At 43.7% G+C, this 23559-nt stretch overlaps 1 protein-coding gene across 1 annotated transcript in view; it reads left to right on the forward strand.

Annotated features, from left to right (window-relative positions):
- The window catches only part of ncam2 (neural cell adhesion molecule 2), a 189199-nt gene that overhangs the window by 132127 nt on the left and 33513 nt on the right, over positions 1-23559 (forward strand). Inside the window, exons 4-8 of the mRNA XM_079296703.1 lie at positions 2145-2288; positions 4428-4565; positions 12117-12234; positions 15626-15795; positions 19727-19872. Of these exons, the coding sequence (XP_079152829.1) occupies positions 2145-2288; positions 4428-4565; positions 12117-12234; positions 15626-15795; positions 19727-19872 (716 nt within the window). The remainder of the gene's footprint in view (positions 1-2144; positions 2289-4427; positions 4566-12116; positions 12235-15625; positions 15796-19726; positions 19873-23559) is intronic.

Genomic DNA, 23559 nt, shown 5'->3' on the forward strand with positions numbered 1-23559 from the left:
ACATACAAGGTGACAGGAAAACCATAATAAAGTAAGCCAGCCAGCTCCTTCATTTCTTCTTCAGTTATTCATGGACAGAGCAGTAATGCTGCAAAGCCCATTCTCCTCAACCAGCAAAATTGGCCACTACAGACAGGAACCAAACTGCCTCCCAGTTGAGAGCGGTCCAGGGAAATTGGCTCGTCAACATGTTCGGCATCTATCTTCGGTGTGATGTATAGGCGAACGGTGAACGAGAACCCCTGGAGTACTGAGTATTTTTCCATTTGCCAGTGTGAAGTGTGCGAGAGTGTTACTCTGGAGAGGATGTTTCCCTTACTGGTTCTCTTGTAGAGCAGTGTGACAACAAAAGGGAAAGGAAATGGATACAAGTGACATCAGAAGTGTTCAAACCTGAGAGAGAGAGAGAGTGCAGTAGATTTGGGAAATAAAAGGGACGCCAGAGCAAAATTGGTAAGAAACGAAGAGAGTGAATGACAAAAACATCCAATGGCGTCCTTGAAGTTAATGAAGACACTGAGATGCCACGCACGTTTGCAGGCGGAGGGTGCAGTGGAGGAGAGAGAGCTCATTTTGGGGAGCAGCCTGGCATAAATCACACTGCAAAATGCTAATGCTGAAGCCTCGCTAACGGAAGGGACTGATAGGGGAGCTGTCGTTGATTTATTCACACCTTCACAATGCAGCACGCAGATGATGGCAGGCGGTTGCAACGCAAGCGGCGCCATCCCCGGCGTACATCAAAGCCCGCCATCCGAACGAGAGCGAGGTTCGAGGAAGGATCAGGTGCTGTTTGTTCAGACGGGCTGGTCCAAGAACAGTGTCCTCATGAAAGCAATTTGTCAAAACACCAAATGTTTGTCAAGAGGGAGGACACAGCTTCAAACCGTCACAGAGTGGAATCTATGATTGAAGCGTTCCTGAAACCAAGAAAGAGTCGATCAAAGGCTGCCTGTGTTCTTGTCTAATTATGCAAACACAAGGGCTGCAGAATGGCTCAGCTCATTGATTTTTTTTTCTTTGTTGTTGTGATTGGCAGTAAGTATAACAGCCACCCTTCTGTCTCCTGTTGCGTTTCATCTCAATCGCCTTATCTGTGTCCCAGAAAACAGTCCAAGCCAGATTTAGCTTTTGTTTCATTAGATTTTTGTGAGTCCATTTCCAAGGCGCACATTGTTTCCCCTGTGCCTGTTTCCAAATACTTCTCGCCTGAATTTGCGAGGCATTAAGTCACGTGACCGCTGTGCTTAATGTCGTTTTTGGCGACTCTACCTGCATAGCTCTACTGATTGGTCCAGATGGAAATGTCTCGAAACTTTTGGATGTTACCAAAATGGGACAGAAGGATGAATTTTAGGAATTTTGGTGATCCTTTAACTTTTCATTCGATGCCATCATCAGGCCAAAATTAAAATCGTTCTAACACTTTCGTTCATCACCCAAAACCTGCAGTATAATAATAACTCGTGACATTTTCATCAGCCTCAGCTGAACTTTGTGTGCAATAAGCAAATGTTACACTGATGTGGTAAACATGTTACACATTATGCCTGCTGATCATCAGCTTTTGAGCATCGTCACTCTTTGCATGTTAGCATGCTGATGTTAGCGTTTAGCTCAAAGCACCGCAGTGCAGCCTCGTAGAGCTGCTAGCATGGCTGATGACTGTCAGCCTTGTTATGATGACATGATCATTCACAGACGAGCTAGAAGCAATAAGAAACAGTAAATACTGAGTATTAGCAGAGGAAAGTTATACTTGTAGGTGGAAAGAAACACAAAAGCCTTACAGAAAACTTTTCTTTTCTTCTTGGGCTTTTCAGAACAGCCATGCGTGGCTTTAAATAGAGGCCATCCCAACACTTACACCTGCATCATCAATTCAAAAATACTCGAAAAAACCAGACGCTCAACTTACAGGACTCAACCCAGACGGAAAATTGGAAGGAAATGTATTTTAAAATAACTTTTCCGAACCCCTAACCCCGGATTCTGTCTCAAAGACATCATAGTTTAACAAGACGGCAAAAGCACAGCAGCTTTTTTTCCTTATTTTCCTTTTGATGTTCAGACCTGCAATAATTTGCTCTGAATGCTCGCAGAATGAAAAAAAACAGCCTTCTCCATCTTGTTTGATCTCTCAGAGCGGCTGACGTTTCGGAATGTTCAGTCACCGCAGGAGTTCCGCCACGGTGAGACGGCGGAGGTGGTCTGCGATGTCATTAGCTCCCCGGTGCCCGTGGTGATGTGGTACTACCAGGACGCAGAGATCACCGAGGAGCACCACAGTAAGTGTTCATGACCTTCTTTCACTTCACCGCTATTCTGCTATTATGTTCTTCCTCTCAATGCCTATGGAAGGTGATTACTCGGTAAAACATGTGAGATGATGGATGATAGATGGATACCAGCACGTTCAACAGAAACATTGTCATGATGTAATATGTTGTTTTAAGAAATGAATTTAAAAATCTCTTACTCGCTTATTTTTTTGAGGAATGCCATACAATGATGAATTAACTTTGAAAGTAAGTTAAAGGTACCCTGTGGAGTTTTCAGAGCAATGTTTTTCATATCGTGTGTGCGACTTGAAACAGTCCTGCCGAAGGTTTTGTGTTGTGGTAACTAGCCAAGAAATGTAGTAGTGTGCCAACAAATGCGGTGGAGAAGAAGACATGAAAATATGTAGGTTTTAAAGTCTTCCAAAAAACTGATTTATAAATGTTTTATGAGGAAGGAAATGCACTCAGCATGTTTGAAGGACACAAAGAATGGGTTTTAAACATAACATTGTTTGTTTACTCCACATGGTACCTTTAAAACAAAAGGCCTGAATGGGAACAGTAGTTTGGAAAATGGATGGATAGATGGAGTTTTGGGGGGAATTTGATTTATTTTTAATGAGTTGTTTTTAATGGAGTCATTGAAAACACATTTTTATAGCTTCTTAGTATGAGCGGTGGGGTCTGACAAACTAGTCTGCCAGAGTTCAAGTAGTTTATTTCACATCAGATTTGTGTCGTTGTGTTTGTGCCTTTACCCGATGAAGCAGATTAGCGTCGAGTGTTTAGTTTGAATCTGAATGAACAATCGGGTCCAATGTTGTTCATCTAGTTATCAACAGTTATAAATGTTATATCAATAAATGTAACGCTGCAAATCAAATTTCTGAGAGTCACTTTTGTGATAATCATCATCAAACTGTGTAACTGATCTTGATTATTCCAACAGGAGATTATGAAGGTAATAACAGTTAAGTAAGCAGCGATCTCAAAAGAATTACATTTTGAATGTAAACCTGCCAATTGCTCTTTATTATTATTATTATTATTATTATTATTATTATTATTATTATTATTATTATTAGGGAAATGCTTACGAGTCCCGGTGTGCCCATTTGTCTCTCTGCATGAAAAGACGAGCCAACGTGCCAAAAAATAATGTTCGCTAGGAAATGCTATTTCCTTCTTTTGTGTGGCTCCACAATAAGACAAGGATATCAAATTCTATAAATAGAAATCCCATCAGCCCCGGAGGAGGCGTATAACTTGGACGGAACCCATGTGAGCAAGCGACTGAGAGAATGGATTACAGAGCGGGTTGGACGGTGGCATTCGAAGATGCTGCTTCCCGTGAGATGCAATGCAAACCAGCAGCCTGCATCGTATGAAAGGAGCTATTTCTAGCAAAAAGGCCGCATTCAAACTCAATCCACAATAATTTACAATCGTCTTGTCAGTCATATTCTGTCCCATTTGGTTCAAAGCTCTATCATTTATAAAGCTTGTCCCTTTTAATCCCATACTTTTGCTTAAAAAGACAGATAGAAGTCGAGAATTACTCTGAGGACAGATTAACTGTCAGCAGTGTTATTTTCTGATAGAAGCAGGTGCAACAGTAGGAACCAGTCGACTAGGATTCATTATTTCCTCGTCTCCTCCACCCTGATTTACAACTCTCTACACCACTTCCCCATCCTCCATCGAGACAAAATGCATGCCTGAACACTGATTAGAAAGAGTGAACCCTTGAATCTGTCACGTTTTTTCATTGAAATTAAAATCTTCAGTGCCACTGTGATGATGAAACATGGAGAAGAAGGCTCTTTTTGATCATTTCACTCTAATTACAATGCATGGTTATAAATATCTTTGCTTGCGAGGAATGAGATAGAAGCCCCATCACTCCTGGCCAATCTCACAGTGGCCACAATGGGAGGGAGTGGAGACTGTGATTGCGTGTTTATCTCCGTGGACTTTATCAGGTAAATGTGCTGAAGAGAAGATTGACAGTCTACTGGAGAGTGGAGATGGCAATTCTCTCTGCTGTTTTCCTAACTTTCTTATCTCGCCTCTCTCTCTCCATCATACACTGTTGTTCTTTTGTCGTTTTGTGTGTCCTCCTCTCCTTCGTCCTGTGCTGTGAAGGCAGGTTCACGGTGCTGCCAAACAACAACCTGCAGATCCATCAGGTGACCAAGGCTGACGAGGACGTGTACCGCTGCGAGGCCAGCATAGAGGCCCGCGGCGAGATCGATTTTGTGGAAATCGCTGTGGTCGTCAACGGTGAGCTGCATTTCGAGTCATTGCTGCATTTGAGGATTTGTGATGAAACCAGCAGGACAAGCAGACAGTGCTTGAAAGGGAGACTCCCAAACATTAAGGATGGTGTGTCCATGAAGACGGATTTAAAAAAAATAGTGAGATTAAAGAAACTTCAGGCCCCAAAATATCCAAACTTTTAGTCGATCCTGTTAGACTTTGAGGCTTTCTATCAAAAATAATTTGCCTTTAGGGGTCAGTAATTAACTGTTTGCAAGAAACTGTGTACTTTGACTGTGACCATGAGAGCACCAACATCCTTAAAGTCACTGTGTTCCTACAAAAAACATTGTTGGTCTCAGCCCTTTCTCTAACTTTGAATTTTCTGGCTACAAATCCAATGTTCAAAAAGATGCATCCTTTCATCTTCTTCCCTGCATCTCTGCAGCCTATGCCTCTTGGTTATTCTTGTAAAGTCTGGTAATGTGCGGCAATGATGTTCCGAAGAGTCTTGAATTGCTTCGGATGGTAAACCAGCTGCAGGATAGTTCTAGTTGTCAAGCATAATCCTCTTAGGGTGACATAACCAGTAAACAATCGCGCTTCTCTGATTGAACACAAACCCAAACCTCCAAAGCTAGCTGAGAAGTGAGGCTCTTCAGTACTTCAGCTCTGCAGAACACAGACGCGTGCTCCTCCTCACAGAGTCAACAGATTAGCATGCATGAGGGTTTGACTTTCCTCTGCATACACAAGCTGTCTTGTCGCTGTGGTTTTCATAAATGAACGCCGGCCATTGTTTTCATTCTGAAGCCTACAAGGCACTAAAGGTGCGTTCACACCAAACGCGTTGATTTTTTGACGCGCCGCAAAAACGCGTCCAACGCGCCGCTGGTCGTGTTCACACCAATCGCCGGAGAGGGGGCGTGGTTTATAGACCTGGATCCGTTCAACTGTCCGCCATTAACCATGGAAAAAATAACCTCTATTTCTACGTGTTGTGGAAGTCACAGATATCGGTGCTAGGCTATGCTAACATCGTAGCAGCTCCACCAGCACTCAATAACCTCACGTAGACGTAAATACGGCCGCGTCTATTCATTGTTTGTACCGTATGGTTTACACACACACATGTATACACATAGTTTGGTCCGGTCTCTGTTGATATGAGGTATCGTAGAGCTCTGGGTGAACACAGACGGCTACAGGATTTATTTCCTGATTCAACAACGGCAGGAAGCCAGTGATGACAGGGGGAGCAACTCAACGCTGATAGGCTATCGCGCCACAGCGTCACGCGATTATGTCGCTGAAGTTGAAAAATTTCAACTCACGCGTTGGCGATTTTGCGGCGTGGTGGACGCAAAAACAGTCTCATCGCGTCTGTGCATAGACTTTGTATGTAATCTCGACGCGCGTCAAAAAATCGATGCGTCCGCCGTGAACGCACCTGAAGTCTGCAGATGCCTAAAGTTAAACGTATAATAACAGAGCTGGGATCGAGTACACAGGATCAGTGTCACATTGTTGAGCTTTTATTAGTTGGTGATAATTTGTTATGGAATCGATATTTTCTTGGAAGCACTAATTGATGTTGTTGCTAAATATAAAGACACATGGTGTTGGAAGTGTGTTGATCGGCTAAGTGTGGACTACTCTAGCATGAAGGTGACGCATCGCAGGGCTCCTTCACAGTGTTTTGATCATGTGCAGAGTGAAGCCGATGATTCTGACGTGCAGGAACTGACCTGGAAACTCTGGGCGAATGCTCAGTTGCAGCATCAGAACAGACTCGTCAGCTTTGACAGATTCGGACTCACTCCGGTATCTTTTAATCCTCTATATTCTTTAGTGTGATTGAAAATTTCAATTAGCGCTGTCTTTGGGCTCCGTGGGCCAAAGAAATCGAAGGATGTCATTTCAATTTTCTCATTTGTCCTCATTTACAGCGAGTCACCTGAGACCGGCGAGGTGATTGAAATGTGATTTCACTCAGGCCGCGAGCGTCGTGTAACGCTTGAACAGCTGCAATATTGTCTCTGCCGATGTAATTCTCTCCCACCTAATGTAATAGCAGAGCGGCCCTCCGCCCAAAAACTATGAATTGCATTCAATTTAGCACACCACTTACCTCCCTTCTGAGGAAGATCCAATAAGCCTGCTCAATGAGGCACGACCTATTATTGCAGCTCCACACGACGCTTGCCGTGTGGAGCTGAGACGGGACAGTCTGCAGAGCGCTTTGCTGAGTGTCCAGAGAGAAGCACGGTCTCTGAGGGAGACACGTTGGAGTGGACTTCCCTTTGCCTCAAGGAGTCTCATTCAGCTGATCCCTAAAGACTCACATTTAGTGAAGTCAAAATCTGATTTGCAGAAACACCATTTAGTCTGGAAAAGGATATATTAAGTGCTGAGAGAAAACTTAATGAAACCGAGTTTGTCGAATATGGAACCACCAGGCTAACCACATCTGTTACAGCATCTTAAAGCTGTCCTGTCAACTATTTTTTTACTTTTATAATTTATTGAAAGCAGTAACTACACATAGTGACTCATTCAAGGGATCAGGTTGCTTAAAATGAGTGCTTATATCAGTGACGTGATGAAGTGATCACAATCTATATTATTGCAGGTTGAATTTGTCTTTGTAGTCCTTGTATCATCTTTCCAACAGCCATTAATGTGCTAAAATATCAAACAGACATTTGCTTACTGGTCAGCAGTGGTCCAGTAGACCTTCAGACCAGCTCTAGTGAGAGATGGAAATGACACTTACTTAAATGCCAATAGTATGAGCTTACATCCAGGTATGTGCTTGTTGTACAACAGCAGCCCCAAGGAGTTGTTTTTCCACACATGAGGCCTGTATGTGATGTTCATTCCCGCTTCCTGCCCTGAAGCTAGACGTGTAAATCTCTTCCCCACTCTGAAGGACTATTTTTGTCGGTCTAGAAACAGGGAAGAATGGCGTTCTCTCTCGATACCACTGCCTTTATATTTATGGGGCATGTCACTCGGAGAATTCACTCGGGTTATTCCTTTTCTGTGGGTAGGAATATCCGTCTTAGCAGAGGATTTCCAAAGGAACAGGAAGCCAGCATGGTTCACCAGAGAATATTCTTTATCGACAACAACCTGGATTGGTCGAACAACCCAGATGCCCTGACCACAAGCAGATAGAGCAGATTGCTCGGAGGCTCAGGTATATCAATGAGTGCTGCAGACGACATGTTTTATCAATCGGCTGCGGTTGGTGAACTGTTTTCTGCCGTGGTGCCTGGGGATGTACCAGTGAGCTAGGGTCAACACACTGATAAAAAATAAACAGGTCCATGTCTGAAGACCCCAGGAGGAAGAAGAAAGGATGAGGTGTAAACAGAGGGCATCTTCAGGCTGCACCTCATCTCCCGAGGTCCAACATCGAGCGCTCTTTTAAGCCAAAGTCAGGATGGACATTGATCCTGGTCCATCCAGAACCGGTGATAGCCAAACAGTGAGGCAGCTGGATCTGCAGAACTCCTCCTGGACTGCTTTTGGAACTCGTACGTTTCAACGACTGAGTATTCAGCCTCTCCTTGACAACAAAGAAAACAGACGGACAAACACGTTGCGCCTGGATGACTTCTTTCACTCATTTTATGAATTTTGTGATCGGATGCGCCAGATCCGAACTCGTTGGTAAACACATTTCATTTCCTATAAATTCTTCCTTAGTTTTGCAGCGTACTCTTCCTCCCTAAAGTATTCGTAGACTGGTTTCAATGAAGAAAAGCCACTAAAGCTCCGCGAGACGAATCATTTGTTCAAACAGCGGTCAATCCATATTTTTCCAAATCCTTGCATAAAGTTGCAAATTGCATTCTTGAATTCGTTGCTGCACATCGAACTACAAGCTGAGCTGATTGTCTGATTGAATGTGGCAGTGCCTCTATGCTTCATTTTGATTGGAAACTACAATTGAACTTGGATCGCCACCTCCGAGGTGTTCGTCAGTCAATTACATTCAGCTCGTAGCAGCGATATGTCGTGCTGTTTTCAGCTCCGGCTACTTCAGCAATGTGTTAACGTTGCTTTAACCAGTCATGCAGAACAATACTTTTTCTGAAAGCAGAGCTGGAAGAGTATACTTTTGTCTCTCCCTCTCTGTGACAGTTAGTTCAGTCTATCATGGACATATTTGTCCTTCCTGACATGCAGCGATTTTTCATCCCCGGACGTTGAGCGGAATCTCATGAAATGAGACATATTCTCGGGAGACAAACACATTTGTCATCCCCTGTGGTTTCTCCACCTCAGATAGAGCCATACATGGCACACTGGCAAACATCAACGCCATAGACGTTAACAAACTGGCTTGCTCATTCGCTTACATTTCAATATTTGGATATAAGCTGACTTGCTTTTTTGCCCCCAGTTAGATGAAGTTAGCGAAGGTTGGTACCACTGTTGTATCAGGCCTGTAAGGATAAGGCTACAAAACTAAATGTGAAAACAACAAGTTGTGTTTTTCAAGGGGGTTAAGAGCCGGACTACATCTGTACCAGGACCCTCGAAAACGTCTTAATTGACTTCTGACAGAGCTGTTGTCACCCATTAATAGTCTTTTTGCTAAGCTAAGCTAACGGGCTCGTGGCACCACGTTCATAGTTGCCGTACAGACATGAGAGTGGTATTAATCATCTAACGCTCTGCAAGCAAACACGTCGGCGTATTTTAAAAAAAAGTCAAACTGCTGCTTCTATGCAAATCAGTTTGGATTGATTATTAAACAGGCCCAGATTGTAACTCATATCTGAGGCCGGCGTCTGCCAACAGCTTCGTTTTGCTCCCTTCAATGGAGCCAAATGTTTTTTTCCCAAATCGGCATCAAACATCTCTCCGTTCTGATGACCCCGATAGCCACAGTAGTTGCAGTTTGTTTATATGGCAACTGATGGAGATGCAAATATCTTCCTGATTTCCCCTGCACCCTTCCGAGACACTCTCACTTAATTGCCGGTTCACTTACTCGCACACGATCCGGCTATTTTCCCTTTCTCAGCTGTCAGTTGAAACTACCGGCTGTGTCCTTCAGGATTATTTTGAGAAAACATCAATCATAACCGCTGGCTGTTCGGGAAGAGAATAAGCATTCGGTTCCTTTCTCAATCATGAACCAGAGCTGGTTTGACTCCAGCTTGTGTGCAAAACAAATCCCTAATAAGCGCTCCAGCAAGAATCTAGTTTCCAAACAGTCGCTTGCTGAATTTCTAGTCGGTGCAAGACGGCGATGACATTTTACCCTGAACATTTCACCACTTCTAAACATGCTGGATCCTCAGTTCATTGAAGCCCATTCCCGCCGAAATGAAAACAAGTCCCCCAGCTCCTCGCGGATGCACTTAAATCGGTCCAGGGCCGAGTTTGCATCTTTGGAATATGTTTGCCGTGTACGCTCCTGCTAGCGGGGATGTCTTAAAAACCTCGCATTCATCTCCAGCGAGCCTGTGAAGTTTCAAGAATATGACTAATACATGAAGAATTTGTGATACTCGCCCAGATTCTGTTTGGGGGCGCTTAAACCCTGTTGCTGATTTGCTTGTTTGAAGTCTTTCTGCTTGGCAGAGTGTCTCATTAACTGTTTCAACAAGGCTCACTGGTGTGGGAGCGTGTTGCACAGGAACAGAGAGCGACGCTGGAGAATGGAGATCCTTTTGCGTGGAAATCAATGGTTATCATGTCAGGCAGATGCTTGCTCCTCTCACTCGCCGAGTCAGGACTATTGGAAAGGACTCGTGGTGTTTGATTGTTGCTTCGGCCATTTTTATCCCTGGAAAGCTTTCTGCACCTTGATCTGTGTCTCCGTACGTGTGTGTGCGTGCGCTTGCTCAGGCATATACTTCCTGTGTAGATTTGACTCACAAAAATGGAAATAATTGTTCTTTTTTTTTTGTGTTTGGCAATAACTAAACGATAAATAGACGCCACGAGACAGCAGATAGATCAGACACTGTGGAATTTAGATGTACCGTGAAGAGTTTTCCATTTACACAGTAATGCACACTGGTGTCGTTAGTGTAATTGATCTTTTGAGAAAGACTACAGTACACTGCAGGGTTTGGTTCATTGGGTATCTCGGGTGATGCTTTGTTTTGATTGGAATTCCCCATTCATTATCCCAAGGATGGGACATGTTTAGTTGTTTTTTTTCTCACCAACTTCACAGCTGTGTTTCATGTCTTTTCATCGTTTTAATGAAATTTGAAGCTCATTACACATTTTTATAGAGATTTTGACAGTAGAGAGATGACAAGAAATGAGAGGAGTGAGATGGGGAAGGACACGCAAGAAAGGCCCAGAACCAGGGACCTTGAAGTTCATGGTCCTTGCATTAAACCCCGTGCCTGGGGGGGGGGGCCCCTATGTAGATAATATTGCAATTTTTACCATCCGTTTCCTTCACCCCTGCACAGGAAGTGTAGCTCAATGAGCTTTATTTTTGTTACTCTGCATTTTAAACATGATTTCTTGTCTGCTTCCAACATGCTTTATCGGGCCCTGAGATTGGACAGTCATAGTGGGAGTAGAAGTGCAGGCTTGAGAAATGGACTGAGATGCCTGATAAAAATTTTAAAAAATGCTTTTGCCATAAAGCTGTCATTCCCTTGTCACTGTGAAGGCATACCGGAATAAAAGGCCTGCTCTCCTTTTACTGAATGACAAGATGCCAGTCCTTAAACTGAGTGGATGGCAGGGACACGCTGCAGCGCTCAACATATACTCCTGATAAAGTCATCAACACCTCTGCTGTTTATCAATACTGCTGTTTGACAAGACGTTCTATATTTATACGTGTGCTTCGTGGAAATGTTAAGACCTTTAAGCACAAAAAATACGTTATTGTCCAAAATATGCTATTTATTCTCATGGCTCAAGAACATGACATGTGACAAAATACTGTGTCCTGGAACTAATATTTAGAATGATTTGTTTTGATGGTGTTTCTTCAGTCACATTTCTATGCATACCTGAGAGAGCACAAGCTCTCCCAGTCTGTATTCCCGTCTCTCAAACCAGCGATCTTAGAATCACACAGCAAGGAAGCACTTCTCATTTTGACTCGGGAGGAATTGGCCCGGCAAGACAAAACAATGGCTGGAGCTGGAGCGCTTGACGGGGACCGAATTATTATCCACAAAAGGAAAGCACTGTTTTTCAGAGATGGTACAGTTGTTTTTTGATGTCGGAACACATTTTCCGTCTTGCCATTGTTCATATGGATTCAGCCGAGCATTTCTGAATCGAACAACAGTATTATGGTTTCACATCGCTGTGTTCGGCTCCTTTGTGTTTTTACCAAAGCTGGGTCAGAATGTTATTTGAAATCCCCATGGGATTACCAACAGAAGTAGCGTTTTCAGTGAGTGCTTACACGCCACTCGCAAAGGCCAATTTAATCCATTTGACAATGTTCGCCGTCATCATCTGGCTCAATAGACACTGGAAGTTGTTTAAAAATGAAGTCAGATGTTGGCTTTTAGTGATTCATCCTATTCACTTTCAGGCTCGAATGAATGTCTGTTTTTCTGTCTGCAGTTCCTCCGGTGTTGTCCGTGTTCCAGCAGTTCTTCAATGCCACAGCTGACTACCAGGAATCAGTCACCTTTAACTGCATGACCACCGGATCTCCTGACCCTGTGGTCACATGGCACAGGTACCTTCTGCTTCCTCAACACCTCGCCTCGGCCTCTGATAAACAGCTCAGAGAATATGGTGCGCCCTTTACACACACGTACGATTCCATTCCAAAACCAAAATGAGCATGGAGCTGCTGCGTTGACACCCTTTTTCTCCTCTGGGAGTATTTTGGAACCTGGCTGCAGGGATTTGATCCCATTCGGTCTCGAGAGCATTCCATTAGTTTGGGCGCTGATGTCGGGCGGTTAGCTCTGCCTCGCATTAGCGTTCCAATTCATCCCAAAAGAGTTGGTCGAGATCTGAGCTCAGGCCGGTCAAGTTCTTCCGCAACAAAAGAAAACCATTCCTTCATTCACATGGCATTGTGCACAGGGAGCACTGTCATGTTGAAACAAGAGAGGGCCTTTCCAAGCTGCCACACCATTGGAAGCACAATAATGTCTAAGGGGACTAAAGGGTCCAACCCAAACCATGTAAAACAAACTGACAGTTATTGTCTTGACCATTTAATTCAAGCTAGCCTAAGCTCCTTCAGATAACCTACGTGCCACTGCACGTCTTTATTTCTGCCCATGTATGTGTGAACGTAAACAGCCTACAGAGGAATGTATAGTCCGCCCTCGCACATTGGCCTCAGCAACCACACCATCGTATCACACGCCACGTAGCACCAGGTGGAAATTTGCACCTGAAGAGCATTTGACTCCACACAACCCACTCTACAGCTCGGCATCCAGTAATTGGCTTGCACCCACTCAGCAGGCAATCGTGACAAGCCTGTTGCACCTTCATTGTCATTCCAGTGAAGTTCATGCTTTTTCTTTCCTTATAAACACACTTTGTTTTTTGCTTCTAGTTAATTCATTTGAATGGACCAGAGCTGTGTTGCTGTATGTTTGAGGCTGTTTCGTACAAATCAATTATTCCTTGCATGGTTGCTGACAAAGATGAGCGTTTTTTCCATTTCTGACTGAGCACTTCCTGCCTTCTAGGAAGCTATTAATTGCACTACAGCGCAAATAAAAATGCATGGAAACCATCACAGTGAAGATCACGGTTTTTTTCGGCAAAATGGTTGTGTTCAGCTTCTTTGGCGCTGGCTTCCACTTTGCACGTCTCTTTCATCTTGCTCTCCGGTTTCCAGCCCCAAACAGCAGAAATGATATTTACTCCTGGGTGTGTGTTACCTCGTCTTCTAGCAACAGCGCAAAACCAGGAAAATGTGATTTCAATGATGTAACAGCATGCATCATACAACGCGGCAAATTTCACAGTGATGACAGGTGAGAGGTGATGCGTTGATTGATTTCTACTTTCATAATGCGACAGCTTTGTGAACACACAATTAATACATTCCCTGTCACATTCTTTGTGTCACATTCACAATTTGCGTCATGTTTTGAGTGGTGATTACAAAAAGAGAGAAACCTGTTCGCCTGAAGAAAATGATTTGACCCTTTCATGAATGGTATTAATGTATAGCATTGAACAAAGACTCTCGCTGGCAGGCCTGTAAAAGATAACCTTCTTGTGAAGTCCTGCGTGTCAATGCGAGATTACAGAATAAAAATGTGCAACAAAAGAATCGGCTTCGGCGTAAACAACAATCAAAACCCAATTTAGTTTTGCTTTTGATGTCACCCCTCCTCCCAGCCTCCTCCCAGCCTCCTCCCAGCCTCCTCCCAGCCTCCTCCCAGCCTCCTCCCAGCCTCCTCCCAGCCTCCCAGTTGCATTTCCTGTCAGCGCCAGGTTTGCCGTCGTCCTCCGTCCTGCACTGTCCGTTCCAAAGATGAGGCTTCTCTTAATTTCCTCTTCGGCTGGCCAGAGTTATTATTACTTGGCTTTGGTGTTTCCTCCATCGACTTTCAATTATCCTCCCTCCCGCTTTCCCTACAGTGTGGCCCAGTCTCGAGATCTAGAGCACAGCTAAAATAATACCATTGTTTTTATTTTCCACTCGCACAGTAGACTATACGGGCTGAGACCATATAGAGGAGTCTCTAAATAGATTTCGAGTTCTGAGCTCTGTGCTTCTGAGCTTTCGAATTTACACACTAGCTTATGATGTGAAAAAAAAAGGGGGCCAGATTCAGATTGAGGGCATTATGATCCATATTGAATGATCAGGTAAAAATAAGAATGTCTTTTCATACGTATTCTTCAAGCTTTTGGGTGGATTAGAGATAAAGTGCGACTGGTGATATTGTAAGCTGTTTTCTTGGTGTTCTTTTAGCCGACGCCATCATGATTTTATTCCAAAGGATCTCTCCCTGCTTCACATTCACACAGATACAGTACACCCACTCAGCGGGGAGATGGCCAGTGCAGCCACCACTGGTCTTTGAAGCAGCTGGAGGATAAGTGCCTTGCTCAAGGACGCATAGATTATAGTTGCTAAGGGAGGAGAACATTACTTATTCATTTTGGCCTTCTGGGTTTTGTGAGCTTCAAACCACTTATCTACCAGCCGCAACACACGTCTGACCTCCAGACGATGAACTCTGTTTCCACTGGATCAGATTCTTCTCTAACCTCTGCTTCTGTCTGAAAAGGACAGTTTACTTTCTTTTGTACCGGTTTTCTTCTTATACAGATGAGACCAACACATAGATTAACATTAACAATCGTTTTGAGCCACTGAGTCACAACATAAATACAAATTCCTCTTGTCTTCTTGGTGTTTTGGCCAAATCCTGAGAGAAATATCTTTGGAGGCACCCATGAGTTTGTCTAAATCTGTGTTAAAAAGGGGGAAAAAAGTCAGATTCCCTTTAACCTCACGGATTGCACGGCTGGTTTAAGCTGCGGTAAATAAACAAGCGGGGAGGCTGCAAGCCCGCTTCACACCATTACGCTTCTGCTATGAAGCTTCAATATAGACATGGATCAATTTAGCCGTTGCTTTTTTTCTGACTAATTTCCCAACAGAGTCCAATAAGAAAATACATTAAGTCAGCACTGTGTTCCACAACCACACCGGAGTCATTAAGTGAGCGCTGCTGTCTTAAGCGGAATGCACACAACAACACAAGTGAGACTCGAACGCCGACGGAGAATACGAGTTTGAGAAGTCGTAGAGTGGGAAGAATTCTGATGACAAACTACAAATGATTCATTGAACTATTGTTCTTCAATTAAAGTGCGATATGTCTTTCCGAAAAAATACTTTCTATTATACTTGAAAGGATTTCTGTAACAAGTGCTGTCATGTTTGGGCCTGTTTAGGTGCGACAGAGCTAGAAATAGCTTCAAAGTCAAGCTGTCTGCACTTAGCCTCTCTTTTATGGGATCGGTTGACACCCAAAGTGCTAAGATTATAAATCTGTAACATCAAACATGTGCTGCAGAGTGAATTTTGCTCGTCGTCGCTCATCTGCGGATTCTGCTTCTGATTTATGTCTGCGCAGGAAAGGGCAGGAGCTGGAGCCATCTGAGCAGTATATTATCATCAGGCTGGACGGAGGCCGGAGCATGCTAACCGTCCGCAACATCCGACAGGTCGACGGGGGCTCCTACACTTGCAAGGCCACCAACAAGGCAGGATCTCAGGAGAGAGAGATCGTCCTCAAAGTGTTTGGTAAGCATGTTTAAGTTGACGACTGCTCATTCATCCGTATTTTTTGATTCTGATGAACCATTAAACACATGACTCTGATCCGCAGTTTTAACGCAGGGGCTGCTCTCAGGCTGATGTCAAAGCTTTTGAGATGTAGTCCGTTCTTTTCCTTTGTCGGGTGGATGGACAGAGCAAACAAACACAGGACTTTCACCAAGGAGACCGCTGTCTGCGTCCAGTGTGAAACCAAAAGTCAGTGTTCAAGTCGGCTTCGTGACGAACATACTTATAAACCCAAACCATGCTCTTTTACTGAACCTAAACACAAAGTGTCATTGCCTAAACCTGTATGACTGAGCCATAGCATAGCTTATGTTGCTACGCCATTATTGGAATCTGTAAATCCCCCTTAAGACTGTTGACCTAAAGGGAGGTTGTTTCACTGAAAAATAAAATTGAAAGAGATAAAAACAATCTCTCTCACCTCTGGTCGAAAACAAGCCATGAAAATAGTTTCAGAAGTACATTTTAAACATTGAACAGACTTCTCTTTGCATCTCGTTTACTGTGGATAATCTAAACATAAGTGAAAACAAAGATTCATAGGGACTACTTCTTTAATATAAAGAAGTTGGACAGATAAAACCCAAACTACCTGCATGGATAGATATCTCGCAGTGTAAGTGGAAAACTTTCTTTTTTCTAATTTGGCTGAATTGATCTGGTTTAACCTTAAATTACACAACAAAATAACACAAATGCTTCTCATCATTTTGATTTGACATCATCTGTCATGTGATGCTCCTCCAAAGCTCTTAAGTATAATGGCATTGCCCATGACGGTGTTTTATGTTGATCCATAAAGCTTTATTGTGAGGACCACCACAGTTCATAAAAAACAAAAAGAAAAAACCTTTTTCAAAAGCACAGATGTCCAAATGGCCCTCAGCCCACAACAATAACAACCGCATCAATATGATATAGCTCTGCTGAAAGACAATATCTCATCTATTGCTTCATGTTTCATTTACTGCTCTCCGAATAAAAGAATTCCATTTCTATTTTCATAAACCTGCTGGCCGTTTCCCGCACAGATCACTCTGCATATTCCGCTCAAATGTATGGAGATCTGTGCTCCTGTCGTCAACATCCTTTCAGGATGTGAGAAGCGCTTGTTCTTCAGAATGCACATTTAAATGAAGAAGTTAAGTGTGCGCGGAGAAGTTGTGCTTAGGACTTAAATGTTATGATCACAAACATCACAAGCTTCGACATGAGCTCCTTTCTGTTACTGCATGGTCATAGAGTGATAACATGAGCAGAGGCAAAAACGATTTTCAGGAAAAAATATTTTCAGGAAAAAAATATTTATTTTCAGTTTTCAAAGCTGCAGCAGCTTCTGGGTATTCACTTCCACAGATGGCTTTCTACACGTGGACCAATGACTATTAGTTGCCACAATTGTAGCAATTAATTGCTTGAAGCCATGTCATTCCTATTTCATGTTCATCCACTTTCACATCTGGGGGTCCAGGATCAGCTCAGCGTGCCGCTATCAGTCTTCAGGGATTATGTCGTTTATGGCTCCGGGTCACTTGCTGCCGTGAGGAAATAATCCCCCCCGCTTATACGATAAGAAATAGCTGACCAGTTTTTGTTTGCCGGGGCCTTTTTACATTGTTTCCACAGAGAAGTACAAAAAAAGTGGACAACATTAAACAACGCCGTTTGAGAGCGGATAACTTCTAAATGTCAGGTTTTCTTAGAAGAGCAAGGTGCTTCTTTCTAAACTCTGCATTAGTCATCAGCGTTCAGCAGCCACGCTGGGAGGAATGTATCGCATAAAGGAGCAGAGAAGCAGAAAAAACAAATGCAAAGCTCAGTTTGACATCGCGTTGATCATGGAGGAGTCTGACGGCAGGTTTTTCTGTTAAAGCCGCTCAGCTTTGAGGAGTTAACAGAGAATCTACACTGACATTTACTTTGTTTATCTGTGCAGCTGAAACAAGTACGCACATCGTATCGTCATCAGATACCGTCGGCACCATATTGCATTTTCTGATACCTGTCAGTCGGCGCTTTATGTCACGTAAAATATTGCTGTAAAGGAATGGAAATGCTGTTCGGCTGCAGAAGAAAGCAGCAACTAGATTAATGGTCCACAAACAGCAAGACGTGTTAAAGTAAGCATCACTAATTCCCGTCACAAGCCAACAATGAGTCAAACTGTCTGTATTTATACATATTTATGGTGTTAAAAAGCTCCATCAGTTGTCATTGTGTCCCTTTCTGCTCAACATTGAAACCATTAATGTCCTTCTCACAGAGTGAGGGCAAGACTGAGCCTCTTTTTATGCAAAACGTGTCAGCACAACATTTGCAGTTGAATTATTATAATTAATGTATTGAAGTGTAATTATGGTTGTTAACAAATGCTGGGATAAAATAGTCTTGTTTTTAATAAGACTGGGTTATTAAAAAAACATTTAAAATCACGCATCAAGCTGAAAAGAATAAACTTTGTAAAAAATACCCTAAACCTGGAAGGTCAAATGAATTCTGGATTATTATCTTTCTGGCACTCGAATGCTGCTCGGTTCGTCCCCGTTTTGAGTTGAAATGTTTGAGATAATGCGTTATTAATAATGTTCCCTGCAGAGTGGTTTTGCACCATGCTTGATAAATGAGACGTTTTCCATTTACTATTTGCATGATGAAGGGCATCCGGGGCAAAACGGCTGCAGATAACGGCGGTGATGAGGAACCGGCTCACAACTATTAAGAGTTTCATCCGTGTGTGTGTGTGTGTGTGTGTGTGTGGGTCGGCTTTGAATGCGCATTATTGAGGGGAAGTGCCTACATGCGTGTTTCTGTCCAACACAAAAGGCTCTGCAAGGTTTAACAGATGTACGATCAACCTAAGTGCTCCATAATTGAGCTCATTTGTTTTTATGAACAAGTGAAATGATTGGGTGTGGTAGCATGTACAGCTAAAACGATTGGAGTCGGGAATAGGTTGAGTTAACTAACACAGCTGTGTATATATACTGGTAAGGTCACATTGATCTATGCACTGAAGCTCCCTGCAGGTATAGTCATATGTGTGTTTGTGTGGCTCTATGTTTTGACAAGCTCCCAAAATCCCGAGAGATGGCTCCTCCACCTTCAGGCTGAAGCCATGTGGAATTGCCAAACACTCTGCAGATCCCTCCTGGGCGGTGTTAAAAGCCTCCAGTACAGTAGTCACTATTTCCCATTCACTACTCTTTTCCTTTTGGATTTGATGCCATGCTACTTTGCGAGCACCCTGTTAAGGATTTAAGTGCAGTGGGGGGGGGGGGGGAAGCAATCCATGCTTCATGTGACATGCTCAGTGGCCGTGCCATGCCTGAGGTTTCAGGCCTGGCTTTATCAGGAGGAGGCGAGCGGGCAGCAGGTCCCAGCGGCACGCTTTGCAGCACTTATCGTGGCGCTCGCTCTGCGTCAAATGCACACGGTGCCGGAGAGGCACCCTTCTGACAAAAAATCGATAACTCTCTTTAAACAAAAAAGGTGGAACGCACACAGAAGGAGAGGGGGATTTGATTTGTTTTTCTTTAAAACTTTTGCAAAGTCAGTTTTTGTGTTGTCGTCTAGGCCAAGAAATGTGCACAAAATAGGCCAGAGGGCAGCCCAAAACTGTGGAGTGCGACTGCAGTGTATGAATGATCTTGGCCTACACCGTCAGTAAGTCATGCATCAGCTCTGTGTTTAAACCCCCGTGGTATAGCCTTCATCTCCGCTCCCTTATGAGTTAGATCTTTGACAGTTTCTGTACCGCTCACCCTTTTACTTCCACAGTCCTCCCTCCTCCCTCACACCTTCTCCCCTGCCTTTCAATCTGTTCTTCACCTCTGTCATTTTTATTTCCTTCCTTACTTACTGACTTCCTTCGTCCTCTTGTGGCCTCCAGTCCAGCCCCATATCACCCAGCTGAAGAACGTGACAGCCGCAGAGGGCAGCGCCGCCATGATCTCCTGCGTGGCTGAGGGCGAGCCTCTGCCCGACATTTCCTGGAGGAGAGCCAGCAACGGCCAGACCTTCGTGGACGGAGACAAGGTAGAGACTGCCAGGAAGTCCATCTGGCTCTGTGTGGTTGTTGGCTGTAACTTTACACACACATAGGATGTATAACACAGGGCATATCGACAGAAGAAAAACAAATGTATATCTTCAAAATCTACACATTTTCCAACATGTAGATGGCATTTACTTGATTTCACTCCAATCCAATGCAACCCTAACACAGAAGGGACCATAGAGTTGTCTACTGAGTTGAGCATGCTAACCAGCTAGCCGCGGCCGCTTGTACGTCACTGTAGAGACCAGTTTGTCCTCAGTTCGACAGGAGAGGACAAGAAGAAGAGCTGCCCCGAGGGCTTGTCAAAAATACATCCAGGGCCTTTTTGAACGTTTGTGTGTTTGATTAAACCCAAAGTGGGAGGAATAAAAACACTTTGTCTGATCCTCCCCCCGACATCTACATAACATGACGACGATGTTTTTGCGGCATGAATTGTGAATATTCCATCTCTTTCTCGTGGAAACCTTGCATTTGCCAAATGTCAACTTCCAATGACTTTGAAATGCAACCCTGTTGTCATCTCTAGTGGGGCGCAGCGGTATTACAGGTGGGTGCAGCGGTGGTGGCTCACACATATCTGCACTCATTTTCTGTTATTTTGCACAGGTTGCACGTTGTTGTTGTTTTGAAAAGATATTCAGTGCAAAACAGGTGAATTGCAGCCACAAGAAGCAGTTTTTTGCCAAATGTGAGTTGTTTTTTTGCGCAGAGAGAGAACTGTATTTGCATTGTTCTAACAAAGGGATTGTATTTGTTTTTGTCTGACGGAGCAATCTGGTTTCCTTGAAAGTGATTGCAATTTTCTTTATTCTATGATTTGAAAAAGCACAGATGGAGGAGTCACAAAATGTTGTTTCAATAAAAGTTCAACACGGAGCATTTTGTTACAATGTTGTTGGGCCGGTGGGGCGCGAACATTTATCTTCCTCCGAAGTGGGGCGTGACAGAAAAAGAGAACCACGAATTTTGCAACATGGTCATGCAGCAAAGGCAATATAAGGGAGTCCACGTGAGATGTTTTTCTTCTGTTTTCATTGTCATGGCAACCATTGAAAGCTTGCAATTGTAGTCATTTATTGCTAGCAGTGCTGCTCAAGGCCTGCCTATTGGCGGATGATTACATTTCAGTGCTTATAGTTGATTGTTGACTTTCAAAGGCTCTTTATCAAAGCTTCACTCAAATAATACAGTCACCTTGGTCCATGTTTTGTTCCAGGTCATGTTTAAATCTCTCGACTCTGCTGAGATTATGATCTCAAGGGAAATCAGCAGACACATTTCTTTTGATTAGCGCTCGGCACAAAGTGGCAGCAGGAACCTTGAAGTTTCCAGGGCAAACGTTAACACCTTTAATTACTCTTTGGTTCCTACCTTTCTTTGACTCAGCGACATTTATGTAGTCCAACCACAGCAATTTTCATCATACATCATTGAATTTATCCATAAGGACCGCCTCACAGATCAGGACTTGAATGGGCTGCAGCCACATTTTCTTGGAAACGTAATTATCCTTGAATCAATGGCAAAACCATATGCACCCCCATCGCAGCCTCCCTGTCAAGGGGGGCTGAAGCTTTCACAGAAGAAGAAGAAAAAAAAAACAGACGCAAAGATGGCAGCCGTTCTTTTGCTCAGGGAAAAAAAAAAAGGTCGGCGCGGAGATAAATGAATGTGTGCATTGGCTCGAATCGCTCGGGTTGATAAATCACAGCCGAAAATGAGAGTAAGTGCTTCTCTTCCCACAGCAAATGCAATTATGGAAATGCGTGGTGCAAACCAAAACACCTAAACATACGCAAAGACAAACACGGCTCGAGCAGCACGAGGCATGATTGATGGCCGCAGTCATTTGGGTTTAAGGCAGGATGTTCCTCTCTCAATTTGCTCTCCAATCTGCATATCCAGTCTGCACACACTCCTCTCTTGTTGAGACATTTAGCTTCAGAGAGCTTTTACTCACTGCATCATCTTGCTTCCATTCTTCTCGTTCTTTGCCAACTAACACCTTGACCCCTCGGTAAGAGAACATAATGGGATGCAGTTCCTGGAATTTAATTATGAGCCGGGAAAGGATTTGAATCGGCGTGTTGTTTCACTCCTGTGGTATTGTTCTGCTTATGACCAGTTCCTCTTTTCCCTCGACTTCCACATTTCGTCGCCTTCCACCACGTACCACCACGTACAGTATGTGTCGACGGGTGTGCGTGTGACTCGCCGTTGTGTTCTTTCTCCTCCTCCTCCTCCTCCTCCTCCTCCTCCCTCCTCTCTGGAAACTGGTAATTCCAGTATCTCCTGGAGGACACGAACGCAGCATTACCCATCCTTCCTGAGGAATAAAAACATAAGTGACATCACAGATTTCCTGCAGCACTATTGCATATCCTGGATATACAGTACGATGCCACAAGTATTACACCCCCAAAAGCATTGTGGGATATTCCTTTGCTAAATAGGCTTACTGGGAGCCTGATTTGACTCTCAGCTTTAGCTTTTGTTTTCTTTGAGTTCTAATTCCTTTGTTAAGAACAAACTCACAACACGAATTTGATTGCAATCCTGCATTAACTCTCAGGCCTTGAGCTGAATAACTTCCATTCTATTTTTACTCCATTTAAGCTGTTTATCCAAGTTGACTTCATGAGACGAATTAGATGGCAACAATGTGGAAAAAGTGGATGTTTTCAGTCACCTGTCCAATCATGGTAAACAGGTGCGCACACACCTTTGTGTGTGTGTTTCCACTCCTTAAGTCTTGCACATAAAACCTGTCCACGTCAGCAGTAATAGGACCTGCGTCTCAGATTATACAAGCTGGTCCATTTCAGCATCACTTAGCAGTGCAATCAGGATATGTTACTGCCAGCACTGATACCCATGATTTTTATTTTTTTGGTACAAAGGCTTCAAGAGCTCCGGATAGATTGCCACCCTAATGTATGCCATGTACCGTTTGGTCGGTACTTACATTGAAAACACCCCACGGCACTCTCCGACTCTATGAATAATAAGAAGAACTCAACTAAAACTCTGTTTCCTATTCATGGCGGTGCCTCGTCTGCGAAAAAGAGAACGTCGAGACAACTTCTTCATGACACGTATATATTGAAGAAGAAACACTGTCGCAAACAAAAGCCTTTGTGTTCATCTGATTTATTGAAACTGATGCAGGACTCTTTGGTTTGCAAAGGCTACTCTGCATGAATAGGAATTAAATGTATCTTTCAAAAAGAGTGGCATTGTCTGGAAGTAGTTTTTGTGATTTGAAATCACAACGAAAACCCTGCTGCAGCTCTCTGATGCGCCGTCGGCAGGGCCTCTGAAAAGTAGTTTCTTGGGGTGACAAAGGTTATCTGTTGGGCAACAGTCTGGAGGCTACAGCTGTATGGTGTCTGCAACACGGATGCTGCTGGGGGTGGTGCTTTTCCTCAGAGTGAATGTCGATTACTGGAACGATAGCCTCGTCTGCTGTAATTGACCCGTTGCGTCAAATTGACACCATCTGTCTTCATACAGGTGTAATGACCGTGTAATAAATCGACAGTTTATTGCATTAACCCCGGCTCTGTGTGACAACGGCGGGTTGCCTGCGAGGGGGGTCAGAATGGATCAATGGGCCGACATCCAGTCGTACAAAGTTGGACGGGGAACTTCCTGCAAATGAC

Source organism: Melanostigma gelatinosum (assembly GCF_949748355.1).
Source record: "Melanostigma gelatinosum genome assembly, chromosome: 24".
NCBI lineage: Eukaryota > Metazoa > Chordata > Actinopteri > Perciformes > Zoarcidae > Melanostigma > Melanostigma gelatinosum.